Genomic DNA, 18,285 nt, shown 5'->3' with positions numbered 1-18,285 from the left:
TATAGCGCAGGTGGTGTGGCGTGATCTCAGGTAGTCCTACCTGGAGGGGTAGGGTTGGAAAGGTTATTTAAGTGGTGGCATGCCGTTGTTTTGTTTCATTCTTATGCTAAGCGTAGACTGTGTAAGAGCTATCTGTACTCGTAAATAAAACTGAGTTATTAAGTGAAAAGTCTGTTTCTCCTTTACTATTTCTAACATAATGGATGGTGATGAGAAAGGGTTATCACCCGATAACCATGCAGACCAGGCGAATAGTGGAACTTCGCCGACAGCAGCGGTGGGATCCCAATCCCCTATACTAGGCGGGCGCCGCCGATCGGTTATTCAACCTGAGCCTACTTTTACCATGGACCAAGTGATGAGCCTGGTAACCACAGTCACCAAGCAAGCCGCAGCAAGTGCTGTTAATGCGGCGCTATCTGCCACCGCCGCTTATCCACAACAGCCGGCGCTACCCCGTGAAAGAGGAAATTTCTATCTACCTCCATTCGACCCGGATGTACGATCTCATGATATTCGAGATTGGTGCGCTAATGTCGATGAAACCATTTCCGTTTTCGCTATATCACCTCAAGAAGCACGGATGAAAGCGATACTTCAGTTAAAAGGAAGAGCAAAAGTGTGGGCCGACACGTGGTCTCTACATTCAACTACTTGGGACCAGGTGAAGGAAGATCTAATCAAGACTTTCTCAAAGGAGTTTCGGTATGCTGATGATGTACAGAAGTGGCGCAACTACACGTCGGACCAAGCAACGAGCTACGCCGAATACGCCACTACAGCTTGGACATTATTCAAGCGCGTGCGGCCGGAAGCGAATGATGCCGATGCAGTGGATGCTGTTATCACAGGTATTTATCCTGAACATATTAGATCTGAATTGTTACGAAATACGCCTGACTCTTTGCCTAATCTAGTATCTGTTTTGAAGACATACCGTAAACGCAAATTCGATACACTAGAAAAAACAAACAATAATAACAATTCTAAGAAAGCTCGTTCAACTGAAGTAGGTTTGAAACCAGACTATTCGTCTACTATTTGCTATAGGTGTAATAAACCTGGTCATCGCTTTCGTGATTGCAAGGCGCTTAATTCTTCCGGATCTGATATTTCCCCTACCGTTGGTAGCGAGTCTAAAGCACTTAATGATACTAAATCAGTTGAATGCAAATACTGTAAGAAAAAGGGCCATGTTGAAAAGAATTGCTTTCGTAAAATGTTAAATGAACGGTCGAATTCAGACAAGTCAATACACCTTTGCAGCAATCGTTCCGGCAGGGCCCGTAGTACTACTACAGTTAAAATAGGTGATGTTACTTATCCTTGCTTGTTTGATACTGGTTCTGATTGTTCACTGATGCGAAAACGCTTCTCTGGTTCGATTCCCGGGAAGAGAAAGGCTGTTAACGTCACTTTTTTCGGTGCAGGTGACCACCCATTTGATTCAAGACAGACCATTACTAATGCGGTAGAAATAGGTGGTACGTGTGTCGAGCTAGAGTTTTATGTTGTTGAAGATACTGATATACAACATGATATCATAATTGGATTTGACCTTCTGCAAATACCTGGTCTTGCTGTCATTCAAACAAGGGATGATATTTCTGTGAAACGCAATTTCATAATAAGCGAATGCACGCAAAAAGAATCATCATGTCTTGAGGCTGTTTTTGATACAGACGTAAAAGATGCTGATTTACTTAAAAAATTACATGATATTGTTGATAAATATAAAGACAGCTTTACGACTGGAAATCGCGTTTCCAAAGTAAATACTGGTGAATTGAAAATAAGACTTAAAAATCCTGACAAAATAGTACAGCGTAGGCCTTATAGATTATCACCTACTGAGCGCGAAAAGGTTAAGGAAATGATTGCAGATCTCAAAAGCAATGGAATAATCCGTGACAGTTCTTCACCTTTTAGCAGTCCAATTTTGTTAGTCAAGAAAAAGGATGGTTCCGATCGCCTTTGCGTAGATTTCCGTGAGCTCAATGCTAACACTTTAAGAGACCACTTTCCATTGCCTTTGATTGCTGATCAGATAGATAAGTTAGGAAAGGCGCGTTACTTTACTCGTCTTGACATGACCGCCGGGTTTCATCAGATTCCTATTGCTGAAGACTCGATCGAAAATACATCATTTGTGACCCCTGATGGGCAATATGAGTATTTACGTATGCCTTTTGGCCTTTGCAATGCGCCCTCCGTCTATCAGCGCGCCATAAACAAGGCACTAGGCGATTATAAAGATAACATTGCCTTAGTCTATCTTGACGATATTCTTATTACGTCTGAAACGCCCGAGGAAGGTTTGCGAAACCTTGAACTTGTCCTAAAACGATTAACTGACTCCGGTTTTTCATTAAACGTTTCAAAATGTACTTTTTTGAAAACTTCGATCGAATATCTGGGGAACATTGTAGAAAACGGGACCGTTAAGCCCAGTCCTAGAAAGATTGAGGCTTTGTCCAGTTCTCCGGTACCCAGAAATGTAAAAGAATTGCGACAGTTTAACGGACTAGCTGGGTATTTTCGAAAATATGTACCGAATTTCTCAAAGATTATGATTCCCCTTTATGAACTTACCAAGAGTAACGTACCGTGGAACTGGACAGAGCGTCAAGAACAGGCTAGAAAAGAGATAGTCAGTCGCTTGACATCTTCTCCTTTGCTCACGATATTTGATCCGGATTTACCAACCGAACTCCATACGGATGCCAGTTCTCTCGGCTATGGCGCCGTCTTAATTCAAAAAAGAGATCAAGAAGCTCACGTCATTGGGTACTTTAGTATGAGAACGACCAGCGCAGAAAGTAAATATCATTCATATGAACTTGAAACGCTGGCCGTTGTAAAGGCAATAAAACATTTTCGTCATTTTTTATATGGGCGATCATTTAAAGTCATAACTGATTGCAATTCACTTAAAGCGTCTCGACACAAAAAGGAGTTAACGCCTAGAGTTCACCGCTGGTGGACCTTTTTACAAAACTATGAGTTTGAGATCGAATACCGTAAGGGTGAACGATTGGCTCACGCAGATTACTTCAGTAGGAATCCTGTAGATACCCGTGATTCTAACAAACCACCAAAACAATCAAAACCTTTGCGGTTTTCAGCTAATGGGTCAATTTCTGAACACGATTTTTTTTCTGTCCGTGATGAAAATCGCGGGTTAGCATCAGACAATACTTACCAATTTTTTTTTACATAAAGAAGTCACACTTTCACACCGAGTTCCATATGAATTCACTGATTAGTTGGTTTTTAGAGTACACATAAAAATACCTAAAGGCTCAAATTACTACTCCCGTGCCCTGTCCGGAATCTACTTTTGAGCATAATGAAAAATCCTACGAAAAATTCTACATTAGTATCACTAATTTAGTGTCAAATATTTAAACTAGATGATGTTTACTATCACTGAGCACATATACTATTAACTTCATTGTGGTAAATAACTCGTGATCGATGTTTAAATTTTGTCCGAGCGCGCGAGTAAAATTTCGTCGGCAAAACTCAAAGGGCTCTGACAGCCGACGTTTGTATTTGAACCGCCTCGTGTCCCGCCTCACCTGTACTGGCAGTATTCGGCTGTCTCTCAAAGCAAGCGGATGTAAGTCAAGCCGCGGCGTGTTCGAGCAAATCGCGTAAGTATTTCGGAATCCGGGTGGGCGACAATTTTTTTCTAATTTCGATGCCCCTTATAAATTTTATTTTCCACATAGCTTTTCAATAGCAATTGTCATATTTAGGAGCCCTTTATGTATCTTTATGTAAGCGATAACATAACAGTTTGGTCAAACACGATTTAAATTTTTGGCGAATTTTTTTATTACGAATTCTAATTTCCGTGCCCTAATTTCCATAACAAATTTACCTAAAACAGCTGATTAAGTGGCACGGGAATTAGAAAGTATTACATATATTGTCAACAAATCTTTTATTGGGGGCACTGTAAGTTAATTGGCAATGTTTACGTCATATTATTATTACTTATATATATTGGCATTGAATATATATTATATGTAATAATAATACGACGTATATCTTTCTATTTTACATTTAAGGAAATCTTAAAGAATGCACAAAAATCTGTGAATAGTTTTTTAGTATAAGTACTATAGTACTTACATACAGGATCGACCCGAATAACCCGGGCAATTTTAATACGTAAGGTAAGGTGGGGTAAGACGACACCGGGGTAAGACTATCACTTGTATGGAATCCTTGTACTGTTAGTCTTGCCCCACCTTACCTTATTCATTGATCATATTATAACATTAAAATATTATATAAACATAAAACTATTTCTGGAATTATTACATATTATAATACCTGTACCTAAGGTTACATGAAACAAAATGAATCACATTTTCAATGTTTTGTTTTTGTAAATTTGACAGCTGACAGCGTATGCCGTATAAAGTTTAAATATCTGGGAGACCGAGCTTTGCTTGGAAAACATATAGGTACCTACCTACCTAAAAACTCAAAAATGCGCGTTTTTCCAGAGATAACACCTACCTAGATAGATTTTTCACCCCAGAAAACCCTCATATATGATAAAATTTCATCGAAATCGTTAGAGCCGTTTCCGAGATCCCCGAAATATATACAAGAATTGCTCGTTTAATAGATTAGTTGTTATAAATTAGCTTTTCTAATACAAGAAAAATTAAATATATCCTATTCTTACTATATTATAAATGCGAAAGTATCTCTGTCTGTCTGTCTGTTATCTCGTCACGCTTAAACCGCTGAACCAATATCATGTTGATGATATTTGGCATGGAGATAGTTTGAGGCCCGGGGAAGGACAAAGGATCTGGGGACACGGCAGTGCCGCCGCCAAGTCGAGCAAAACAAAGTGGCACGGTCAAAATAACATTTAATTTGAACATGTAATCTAAGAATTAATGCACTTTAAAATCCCTTAGTTTTGTCACTGACACAATCACTCACGATCATCATTATTCTAAGGTACTTCTAGCATACCCACAAGTTCCAAATTTGAAACGTAATTAGGTTTAAGCTTTTTAAGCCAATAAAAATCTAATAATACTGCAATATTAGTCACGTTCTAAAGATCTAATAACTGCATAAATAAGTTTGTAATCCTATAGAAATATATGCGATAGCAAATTTACCTTTTAGTTCTTACAATTAGTAGGGAAAGTAAAGGTACACTACGATGTACGATGTGAGTATGAATAAAGATGTATATAGTTATGATATGTGTATACATAGTATCAGTATGGTATGGGTATGATTACCTGAAAAGAAGGACAGCCTACAAAAAGAGATGGGATCCTATCAAAAACATTACATGTAAAAAGATGCAAGTCTCGCAACGCAGTTCTTCTACTACAAAAAAAGTTTTGAGATGTAATGTGAAACCAAGTCGGTTATTTTAGACAATGCCAGGGGGGTATTAAAACCGTAATACTATTAGATACCTTATTAGGGTTCCGTAGCCAAATGGCAAAAAACGGAACCCTTATGGATTCGTCATGTCTGTCTGTCTGTGATAGTCTTACCCCGGTGATAGTATTACCCCACCTTACCTCATATGTGGTTAAACAATTGTTTGTGTTATGAATTTATGAAGGCAGCATATTCGATTTCTTCAGATTAACTTACACAATAACTTCTTCTCTCTGTGCCCCTATTTATTTCTTAGTATCATTTCCTATACGGCCATAAAGCAGATCATACACCTTGTACCTATCTACATGCAGATACATAATGACACTTTTTAATGAATAGTTTTGTATGTAAGGCGGACATGTTTACGCAACTACTCAAAGTATTGTTTTGAAATATATATATTTTACTAAGAAAGAGAGATTAGTTGCCATTAAAATCAAGGAAACTATTAGTCAAATACGTAGTTTTTAGTGTATCATACTTTCGTAGATTTGTCGTCCGAAACTAAAATTAAAGTAGATAAATATGTTCGATGCCGCTTCAGTATGGTTGAAGTATATTATTGTAGATTAAAATATACATAAATAATAGTTTTAACTACCAAAATAAGCTAAGAAAACAATTCCTGTGCCATGTTCTAATTTCCGTGCTAGTAAAATCTAATTCCCATGGACACACTAATTCCCGTGCCCTGACCAAAATTTTAAATTGAAATAACTTTTATAGTTTTATGAATATTTTTACCCCATAAGAAAATTAATGTTTATAATATTTTTTATCAAATTATCAGCATATTTTTTTTTGTGTAATGTTGGTATTTCAAAATTCCATGGGAATTAGACAAAAATGCTCGTTTGGTGAAATTGACCCTAATGTTACCACTCTTGATCATAACTGGCTGCTTATAGAACAAAAACGCGATCCTATACTTAAAAATATCGTAGAACAGCTGAATTCAGACTCTATAGCGCAGGATATAGCCAATACATACGTTATATTACAAGACAAATTGCTCAGAAGAAAAGTTCAAATTGATAACAAAACACGGAAACTTATTATCGTCCCATGTAGTTATCGATGGAATCTTATTGCTCACTATCACTCAGCACTTCAACACTTTAGCTGGGAAAAGGTATTAGCCAAAATAAGAGAACAATACTGGTTCCCTAATATGTCTAAATTAGTTCGCAAATTTATAGAGAACTGCGTCAGTTGCCGAGTTCGAAAAGGCGTATCTGGTGCTAGGCAAATCTCTCTACACCCCATTGACAAAGTAGCTTTCCTTTCATACCGTTCATGCGGACATAACCGGACGTATGAATGGGACCCGAAGTGAGGCCGAGTATGCATTTGTTTTTATAGACGCATTTACCAAATACGTTCATTTAGTTTATGCTGACGATCGTACAACGGATTCCGCTATAAAAAGCTTTCAGGAATTAATAACTATATTTGGTACCCCGGCACGTCTTATAACAGATCAAGATAAAAGTATGACGTCGCTAGAGTTTAAAGAATTCTGTAATAAATTCCGTATTGAACATCACGTTGTGGCTAAAGGCGCTAGTAGGGCAAATGGTCAGGCAGAGCGTATTATGAAAATAATAAAAGATAATATGTCAGTGGTGGAGCTTGATAAACCGTGGTATTCTGCTATGCAAGACCTACAGTTAGCAATTAATTGTACGATTTCTAAAAGTACCGGTAAGAGTCCATTAGAACTGTTGCTAGGTAAAAAATGTTCGCCGACAGCAGCGACGATGACGAGCCTATAGAGGACCTTACTTCTGTTAGAAATGTTTGTAAGCAAAGGATGGACGAGCGATCTTTTCAAGACAAAGTGAGGTTTGATATAGGTAAAGCGCGGGTCAAACCTTACAAAGTGGGAGATTTTGTTTTGATGCGTCGTCATGAAAGACATACTACCAAATTGGGTGCAAAATTTGAGGGCCCTATGGAAATATTAGAAATATTACCAAACGACCGTTATAAATTAAAACATGTTAATTTACGTGGAAGTACTGAAAAGATCGCTAGCCATGATTTCTTGAGACCTGCTCCTATGGGACAGACAGATCCATTTGGTAATGATGATGACGAGTCTGCCGTGTGGGCGGTGGATGAGACGAGTAGCAGTGTTCAAAATGAAGACTGCTCTCAGTCCGAGACTCAATAAACGTGGTTTTATTCAAGTATGATATTTATCCGATCTCTTTTGATAAACATATTTATGATTTTGTGTATGCATTGTTCCACCTTATCCACGACACCTTCCTTATAACGCTGGCTGGCCACCACGCGTTTCCTTTTTCCCGGTCTTGGCGGCTAGATCTCTATGTTGAGTGATGCCGGTGTGGGCTAGATCCCAGGATGGGTGATGCCAGGATCAGCGCAGGGAGCGCGCTGGAGCAGAATGGCCGTGTGGGCGGCAATCCTTGATGTTTGTTATGCATGTTTTTAAATAATTTTAGTTAGATTTTTATCATTTTCAAATCGATAGATAAAATGTTTGATTTAAAGGAAGCGTAGTCAATTGACTGTTTATTAATTATAATTTTGATAAGATAATCTGAATGTATTTAATTAAAATAATCACAAGATTATTGTATAAAATTAATTAATTACTTATCATTGAATTAATTATTATTTTAAGACGATCTCGGAAATATTAATACATAATTGGGAATTGTATTGATAAACAAGTATAGCGCAGGTGGTGTGGCGTGATCTCAGGTAGTCCTACCTGGAGGGGTAGGGTTGGAAAGGTTATTTAAGTGGTGGCATGCCGTTGTTTTGTTTCATTCTTATGCTAAGCGTAGACTGTGTAAGAGCTATCTGTACTCGTAAATAAAACTGAGTTATTAAGTGAAAAGTCTGTTTCTCCTTTACTATTTCTAACATAATGGATGGTGATGAGAAAGGGTTATCACCCGATAACCATGCAGACCAGGCGAATAGTGGAACTTCGCCGACATATACGTGCACAAATGTGAAGCATGGTTCTTAGAAAGTTGTAGACCACTATTCAAGGAAATGGAAATTTTACCTCTGCCATCGATGTACATAAAAGAGGCCTGCCTTTTTGTCAAGACAAACCCACACATGTTCAAAAAAAGCTCAGAAGTATTTAAACGACAAGTGAGACACGAACACGCACTTTACATTCCTCTACAGAAGACAGACATCTACAGGAAAAATTCTTACTGCATGTGCATAAAAATTTATAACAAGTTACCGGACAAATTCAAAGAATTACCAGAAATAATCTTTAAGAAAGAACTTAGTATGTGGTTAATTAATAAGTGTTTTTATAGTGTAAAGGAATTCCTATTAGATTAACATTTTATTACATTTAATTTATATTTGATTACGATTATTATATTTTGTGACTAATTTATGATTTTGTATTATGATAAGGTTATATTAATCGAAATTTGGTGTTTTGACATATAATTGAGATTAAATTTGATGTATTTCTATTTTAAGGGTTGTGATTGCCAATTAGTTTTTTTTTGTAATATGTTGACATTTCTACTATATGTATAAAATGCGACAGAATTTTGCACGCCAATAAATGGCTGAATGTAAATGGAGACCAGAATTATCACCCTGACATCTTGTAACTATGTACTTACATTCTTGCAAAAAAATATTTATCTTATCTTATCTTAAGTACCTACGGAACCCTCTGTGGGCGAGTCCGATTCGCATTTGTTACTATGTAATACATAATGTAGAAACAGCTAAAGCATGACGCCAAAATCATCTGACACAGAACCGGCAATAGTTTGTCCGGTGTCAAATGGAAATGTATGCGAAAAGTGGCCTCCGCGGCTCCACGACTCGTCTCACTTCATTTACAGTGGCCAGTTCCAAAACAGCCTATCTTACTATGGATACCTTAGCGATTTTAGCTGTTTTTAAATGAAACGGTGCGTTTACATTCTTTGCAAATCCCCGACAGTGTGACGGAGCTAGGTATAAATAGTACCCTTGTCTGACCTACACATTTTATACTTATAGCTACTAATTTAGAATGAGCCCAGGACAAACCTGCGGTATGGTAGTCCCATAGGGCCATAGCCTCAATACAAATTTTAATTATAGGATATGAATTCGATCTGGGTTAGATATGGATTGGAACTGTTGGTGTTAAAATATTTTTTTTGTTGTTGAAGGAATGTCACTTTTGACACCAGGTCAGAATCGTATCGCATCGAATCGGGCCGTATTGTTCGGGGTTGTTTATAAGGACAATAACTAGGTAACTGATTCTAGAATGAACCGCGTCCGGGCCGAGGGGTCCCGCACTTCAATTTTCTATAAAAACCGGCCAAGTGCGAGTCGGAATCACAGAATAACTAATAGTACTACCGTACGGAATCGCGCACGGAGGGCTCCGCACCATCAACAAAAAATAGAGCAAACCAAGCAAAAAAAACGGTCACCCATCCAAGTACTGACCCCGCCCGACGTTGCTTAACTTCGGTCAAAAATCACGTTTGTTGTATGGGAGCCCCACTTAAATCTTTATTTTATTCTGTTTTTAGTATTTGTTGTTATAGCGGCAACAGAAATACATCATCTCTGAAAATTTCAACTGTCTAGCTATCACGGTTCGTGAGATACAGCCTGGTGACAGACGGACGGACGGACGGACGGACAGCGGAGTCTTAGTAATAGGGTCCCGTTTTTACCCTTTGGGTACGGAACCCTAAAAAGCACAATTATGTCCATAGGTACATACATACATGACGGTCGGTGATCACCGATCCATAATTATAACAAATACAAAAAATAAAATATTTACAGTATTACATACATTTGCTGGCCCTCACACTAGGCATAGCCTGTTCTGTGGTGGACATAATGCGGTTTACAAGTAAAAACAATAATACAACGATGTTTGAAAAAAAAGAAACTATTATTTAGTTAAAAAGAAACGGCGAAGAATGCAATGAACAGAGATATCATTTACAGAGATGACAAAGAAAAGAAAGAAAGGAAAAGACAGAGAAACGTAATATTAAAATAAACATAACTTAGGTTTATCATTCGTACCTAGGTAACAAAAAAAATAGGTACTTAAGAAGAAAACGAAGACGGACGGAAAGTTCAGTTCAGCCCGGTTCTAGCGTGATCTGGGGGCACGGCAGTGCCCCCGCCAAGTCGAGCAAAACAAAGAGGCACGGCCGTACCATCCTTTTCTCGAAGCGATTCAGGCCATTTTCGACGTCCTGTAATTTTGTGCTGGCTGAAGCTAGAACCCTGAATTTTCAGTGACATATAGGGCTTAACATGCTTTAGATATAAGTATTCTCAAAAACATTAAATCTGTACTTGTAAAGTCATTATACGTATTACAAATTAAAGATATCTTATTGATTTTAACACCCCCTGGCACTGATTAAAATAACTGACTTGGTTTCACATGACATCTCAAAACTTTTTGTAGTAAAAGCGTTGCGAGACTTGCATCTTTTTACATGTAATGTTTATGATGGGTTCATCCTTTGTCTTAGCCTGACGATGAATAGGAGTCAAGAGGGCTTTAATTAACAAAAGCCAGTGATCTGGTGTGAGATTGTTTCGCTATGTTGAGCACCTCAAGCTTCTTTGACGTAAGTCCTAACATCCCGGATGGACATGCGCGTGGAGCGCCAAAATTATAGAGAACGCGGAAAGAATAATTTAATTTAATGCTCCCGAAATAATACACACTCGTTAGCAGTGTCCGGGCTCAATATAAAAAAAAAACGCATTATCAATGTGTCTGCGTATGCGTGGTTGTGCGCGTGTGTGTAAACAAATATGTAGAAGTGTAATCTAATACTGTAATCGTACTTGTGTAAGCAAAAGAATGTAAATAGGTAATCGTATATCATTCATAATTGTTACATATTTGCCGTGACTTATTTTTCACAAGTGTTTTTCAATAAAAAGACACGTCAAGATTTTTTAACTTTTTTCTAATGCTAATAAAAACGAACTATAATAGCGATACGGAGGACTATTCCGATAGTTATTTCCATAGAATTAGATGACAAAGAACAACTGTCAATCTTCAAAAGTGCGACCAAAAATGAAATGCAAGTGTGTGCGTAAATTGTCTGTGTGAGATCAAAAATAGTGATGTCATGTCACAAAATATTAATAATCTGTCGATGTTTGATTGCTTTATCGACTACTTTTTCAAATGTGTTATTTTAAACGTTAAAATTCTACGACAATATGACGTATAAATAACACCTACACTGCGTGTGCTATCAAAATTGTTGCAGACTTATCTTAATGTAACTCTTACTGTGTTGGAAAGTGAAGTTTAAATTTACCGCTAAACATGAGCACCTTCAAAAAGGTATCAATCGTTATTATTTGAAGTCGGTTATAAAAGCTAATATCTTAATGATGTCTTGTGAATAAATAATTACATATCTATTAATATGCCGACAAGTTATCGATACTGTCATATGAACATTTTGTCAAGCCCTAGCGTAAAGTAACAGGTTATGTTTTTACACAAAATATTTTAAATTATAGACTAATATGATAAAATATTAGCACGCAAAGGAAGAAAAACTTATTATGAACTGTATAAACCGGCTTCCTACACTTTTTACGCTGTTAATTTGACAAAATATCGTTATGAAAATTTCGCTCGGAATATCATAAATCCTCTGAAATGAGTATTTGCTGGATTATTTGGCCCTGTGACACTGAAATCCGGCACACTACAAGACACCATCTTCACTGAATTACTTTATTTAATACTTTTCGTCCTAATCCATGTATATTTTTCAATTTGAAAATTACCGTGATACGCTCTTGGCCGTCCGCGGCCGTCGTCAAACTCAAAAGTGGTTATAATACGTTTTCATATTGGTAGTCTGACTCTTTCGCACTCATGGGATGTTCATATACGTGATGGCTTCCCTTTCGCACACTTAAGCTGTCTGTCAAGCGCGAGCGCGGATTCTATGTCTGTGGTTATTTCTCTTGTTATAAACGGTAATGGATATGATCTGTCAGCTGTCAACAGCGACATTTCTTGTTGAAGAATACTTCTTTTGAAAAATGGCTTCCATCAAATGTATGCTAATTTGGCCAATGACAAGCGTGCTTGTAGATGTAGAGTAGTTGTTGTGTTACGCTGATTAGTTCTGATTGGCTACCGCGAACACCGAAATTCGCAAATTGCGGGGATCTTTATCTTTTAATCTAATGAAGGCGTAATTACATTGACAGAGAAATATGCCCGCAATTTGCGAACTTCGATTTTCGCGGTTATAACCCTGTATTAGCTCGATTGAACGAATTAAATCTAGTTCTGCAATCCTGAACTGTCAAAAAAGTGCTACACGTTACGCTTAGGTAATCATGTTACATAGTATTAGGTAAGCCTATCCGAAATACATACCTAGTTTGATTTCTTGTGACCTACTGTTGTACGACTTGTACGGCTACCACCAGTTTGACACTGACATATTCGCTAGAGTGTAACTTACTTTCTATGCATCTCGCTCATACTAAGTTACGCAGACGTTAGTTAATATGTCATTTTGGCACTGCTAAGGCAGTCGTGGTACGGCGCTAGTCTGTCTGTATTATTGTTCGTATCAAAGGCTTTTCACGCACTGATACCGTTATCAGTTTCGATGAGAAGAGTCACAATTAATCCACGCGAAGACACGTCCTTAGTGTCGGCCCAATTCGAACAATGTTTATAAGATGTCACAGCGGTACCGTATTGCTGTGAAACGTTATGCATTGTTCTAATTGAGCCGATAGCAAGTGTATAAGTACTTATGAAAAACAAATTACATGAATCACTTAAGCGTTACAAATAACAAGGTGATCTTGATATTAGTGATGTAACTTGTTTTGCTCGGTTGTAGACGCGAATACACACGTTTGATCTAAATGAAGAATGCAGTAGGTAAGTGTGTTGAAAATATGTCTGTCGTGAACGGTAAAATCTTATGTTAACAAAGTTTACTCGTATTTGTTGATAAAAAACGCCTTACATAGTTTTTCTCACATTAGCTGTGGAAAAAATGCATAATTTTAAGTACATATAATAGCAAGTAACTGCCTTAGCAGTGAACTGACATATTCGCTAACGTCTGCGTAACTTACTTTCTATTTCTATACATCTCGCTCACATTATCTGTGGAAAAAATGTTTCCTTTTAAGTACATAGTAGCCTTACCACGACTGTTTAGCAGTGTCAAACTGACATATTCGCTAACGTCTGCGTAACTTACTTTCTATACATCTCGTCCTCACTAATATGCGAGTACGAGTGAGATGCATAGAAAATAAATTGCGCACACGCTAGCGAATATGTCAGTGTCAAATTGGTGGTAGACATTATTGGTAGGCATATTACGCGTTTGTTATTTAATTACCTACCTATTTATTTTTTACTCCTAACGCAGCGGAGACGCAAAAAAGGAACGACCGGTTTAGTTACGGGTTTTTGTAAAGGCTTTATGTAACACCAGCAATGGTTTTTAGAAAGGTTTTAACTCAACAGAGCAGAATGGGCTCTTAACATACCATTCGGGCTGAGCCATTGTTCCTGCCTTGACCCTACAATATTAAATAATATGACCCATCTATGGACGCACTTGTATCGACTAGCCTTAAGTCTTAATGGCGTTATTCATAAACGGCTGCTAATTTAATCAGTTGATGATCGTCGTTTGTCCCTATCTGTGGTTATGCCATAGAGAGGGACAAACGACGATCATAAGCTGATTAACTTAGCAGACGTTTATGAATAACGCTATAAAAGTCTTTACTTTACCAATTAATTCCGTCTAAAGCAACCTCGGACGCGAATTCAAATTTTACCGTTATACAATATCTAAAACGTTCACAGTTCACTGCGCAAACGCTTGCTTGCGTAAGTATCTCATTTCATAGCTTTTAAATTGATCAATGGACCATTTATTAACTAGAAGCTAGATTCTAAATATTGATGTATGGTTGCAATTAGACTGAAATATTTATTAGACAGGTAATTTACAACATAATTGAGCTCTTCTTCAATATTTTAGACATTTTGGGTGAATAAATTGTATGCCGTGATTACATTTTCCACTCTGAAAACTCTTAATGCACATACATACACAATTACACATAAGTACATAAACATAATCACGCCTATTTCCCGGAGAGGCAGAGACCACGGATTTCCACTTACTAAGTATTACTCATACTCATACTCATACTCATACTCATTTATTTGTACAGTCATTTTACACGTCAAGGAAGAAAATTATAATAGCAACATTAAGAATACTTAGTACATAATTAATACGGTTAAAGGTCAACATTACAGTGGGTAATAATAATTAATACTCATAATTTATTCAATAAGAATTCCTCGTGATTGTAGAACGGGCGCTCAGCTAGCCAGTTTTTTAGGCGGTATTTAAAGCTGGACAAACTAGGCGCTTCAACTATATTTCGGGGTAATTTATTATAGATTGCGGGGCCCATCACGTGAGTTACTTTGTTGGATTTCACTAATTTACGATCAATACCTACTAGTTTTCCGGCATTTCGTGTGTTGTAATTGGAACTCATGCTGTTCGTCTTGTATGCTGCCAGGTTCTCTCTTACGTAAATGGCTACCTGCATTACGACTATCGCAGGCAGCGTGAGGATACCTACTTTTTAGGGTTCCGTAGCCAAATGGCAAAAAACGGAACCCTTATAGATTCGTCATGTCTGTCTGTCTGTCTGTCCGTCTGTCCGTCTGTCTGTCCGTCCGTATGTCACAGCCACTTTTCTCCGAAACTATAAGAACTATACTGTTGAAACTTGGTAAGTAGATGTATTCTGTGAACCGCATTAAGATTTTCACACAAAAATAGAAAATAAACAATAAATTTTTGGGGTTCCCCATATTTCGAACTGAAACTCAAAATTTTTTTTTTCATCAAACCCATACGTGTGGGGTATCTATGGATAGGTCTTCAAAAATGATATTGAGGTTTCTAATATCATTTTTTTCTAAACTGAATAGTTTGCGCGAGAGACACTTCCAAAGTGGTAAAATGTGTGTCCCCCCCCCCTGTAACTTCTAAAATAAGAGAATGAAAAAACTAAAAAAAATATATGATGTACATTACCATGTAAACTTCCACCGAAAATTGGTTTGAACGAGATCTAGTAAGTAGTTTTTTTTTTATACGTCATAAATCGCCTAAATACGGAACCCTTCATGGGCGAGTCCGACTCGCACTTGGCCGCTTTTTTGAAAAGGTCTTTTGCCGGGGTATTTGCTGGCACCTGCGCTATGATCCTGACCGCTCGTTTCTGAAAGCGAAAGGCCCTCTCCCATTCGGCACAGCGTCCCCAAAGCTCTGCACCCTACTGTACCAACGAGTGTACGGTGGCGAAATACAGCCTTCGCAACTCGACCCAGGGCAAAGCACGCACTTCCCAGTCTACCACACAGTTTGTCAACTACGTTACGATCCTGTCAGACCTCTTTCGCTTCCGCGTTACTTTCATAACATTCCGCATACACGCTCGCCGGTTTAGGATGCTCTTGACCTGGGCTTTCTTCAGGATTTCCCCGATCTGATCAAAGAAAGGCCGCCAATGTCTACCCCTTCCAAATCCCTCCTATACTCTCTCTACCTATACTCTTAACTCTAACGGTAAGTCTTATGTACGTACTTACCTATTTAAATTAGCCAAACTATATCCATTTTGTGGTAGAAGGAGCGCTGCTGCCATCGCCGTTCTTGGATTGACCATCGTGAATAGCACGACGCCACATGGGTCGGTCTTCGGCCAGTTTCTGCCATAGGTGGCATGAGATGTTAAAAGCAACCAGTTAAAAGGCCGTGTGTAATATGGCAATTAGTCACTTTCAGTACCAATTACGTCCGAGTAGCGTTAATTACTTTGAATTAATTATGTACCTATTATAATTTATTTATTTATACCATTGCCTGCTGAGCGCACTGTCAGCTTGATTGACGGTTATTTAGACAGCGAGACGTGTTTGCCGACCGCGAAGCGTATTCTGATTGTACTCACAGGTTATGAATTTGATCTGGACTTGTTATGAATATACATGAGTAGTTAGGTACTCATACTCATAATCTTTTTGCATATCACATATTTCCATAACCTATTAAATATAATTATATACAACACGCCACCCTGTAGGTGACAGCAAACAGTTTAGTAAAGAGAAGAACGAGTGTTTTACTTGATATATAATTAATATTTCTTAATGTTTAATAGGTAGGTATGCTTTTTTAATGAGGTACAGTCACCTGCAATAGTATGTTACTCTTCGAAGGCCGCAAAAATATGTGACACGCTCTTAGGGCTCTACAAATAAGATCGTGCCAGATATTTTTGCGGCCTTCGAAGAGTAACATACTCGTACTATTGCGGGTGACTGTACCTACTCTTTTAATTTTCAAAATCATCGGACTTTCCATTGTTTATTTGGCGGTTACTAATTTTAATTTGATATGGATATGATTTGTCAGTGTTAAAAGTAGCGTTTCTGGTTCCATAAAATAATCCTATCAGAATACGCCTCTGCTCTGGCGCCTTCCTAGTGCGTACGATAGAACAAAAACTCCTTTTTCGAGCACATTCATTAATCGTTTTATGTATAATACATACTAATATTATAAATGCGAAAGAGCACATTCATTAATCGTTTTATGTATAATACATACTAATATTATAAATGCGAAAGTATGTATGTCTGTCTGTTACCTCTTCACGCTTAAATCGCGGCCTCTGAACCGATTTAGTTGAAATTTGGTATGAAGATAGTTTGAGTCCCGGGGAAGGACATAGGATACTTTTTATCTCAGAACTCACCCCTTAAGGGGGTGAAAAGGGGGGTGGAAATTTGTATGGGCAATCAATAACCGCTGAACCGATTTGGTTGAAATTTGGTATGGAGATAGTTTGAGTTCCGGGGAAGGACATAGGGTAGTTTTTATCCCAAAAATCTCCCTTTAAGGGGGTGAAAAAAGGGGTGGAAATTTGCATGGGGAATCGTTAAAAATCAGATTGGGTAAAAATAAGCTACCCAAATTACTAACTCCACGCAGACGAAGTCGCGGGCAAAAGCTAGTAAATAATAATCTGTAATACATATGGAAGTATGTTTAATAATATGTACCTATACGCCTTATTGATGCTTCATATCAAATTTATCATTTTAATTGTAAGTACCTACTCGTATCTATTTATCTACAATGGTAGATTGTTTTGTTTTGATAACCTATGTTTATGTTTTTTTTATGATACAGGAGGAAAACGAGCAGACGGATCGCCTAATCTATTGGCTAATCTAATGGCTAATCTAATGACGCTTTTTTTGACGCCTGAAAATAAGCGATTACCATCGGCCATGGACAGGTGTCCATCGCGTCCAGGCGTCGCTTGCAGGTGCAACACCAGAGATGTTATAAGTGCGTTGCCGGCCTTTGAAATGGGAGTACGCTCTTTCCCTGAAGGTTTTGGAGGTGCTATCTACGTAAATACCAAAGGCGACCTTTCATTCCACAGTTTATGGAGGGAGTTTCAGGAGAACCAAGTAAGGGTCGGTTGCATCAAACTGTTCGTCATCGTTAGGGTTCGCTAAATTGTATGGAAAGTTTCATAGTAAACCTAAACTGCCGCGGCGCGCCGGGTGACGTTGATCAGTCTGTCAAGTGCGGATGGTGCAACTGGCACTAAGCGGTGAAGATGGAAATGTTACGATGGGATGTAGTGATCCAAAAGACTCGAGCCCTGTGAGCCTTTTTTTAGGGCTCGCCTCATATTTCTTGACGCCTAAAAGGCTAAAAGCCT

At 38.0% G+C, this 18,285-nt stretch overlaps 2 protein-coding genes across 3 annotated transcripts in view; one reads left to right on the top strand and one right to left on the bottom strand.

Annotated features, from left to right (window-relative positions):
- The window catches only part of LOC134647775 (uncharacterized), a 39,520-nt gene that overhangs the window by 21,031 nt on the left and 204 nt on the right, over positions 1-18,285 (bottom strand). The window lies entirely within an intron of this gene.
- On the top strand, positions 155-942 carry LOC134648160 (uncharacterized). The gene is made up of 2 exons (XM_063502638.1): positions 155-851; positions 932-942. Exons 1-2 carry the CDS (start codon positions 200-202, stop codon positions 940-942), a joined length of 663 nt encoding a protein of 220 aa, XP_063358708.1. The 5' UTR covers positions 155-199.

This window comes from Cydia amplana, chromosome 5 (assembly GCF_948474715.1).
Source record: "Cydia amplana chromosome 5, ilCydAmpl1.1, whole genome shotgun sequence".
Lineage (NCBI taxonomy): Eukaryota > Metazoa > Arthropoda > Insecta > Lepidoptera > Tortricidae > Cydia > Cydia amplana.
This window is presented reverse-complemented; position numbering and strand designations above follow the sequence as displayed.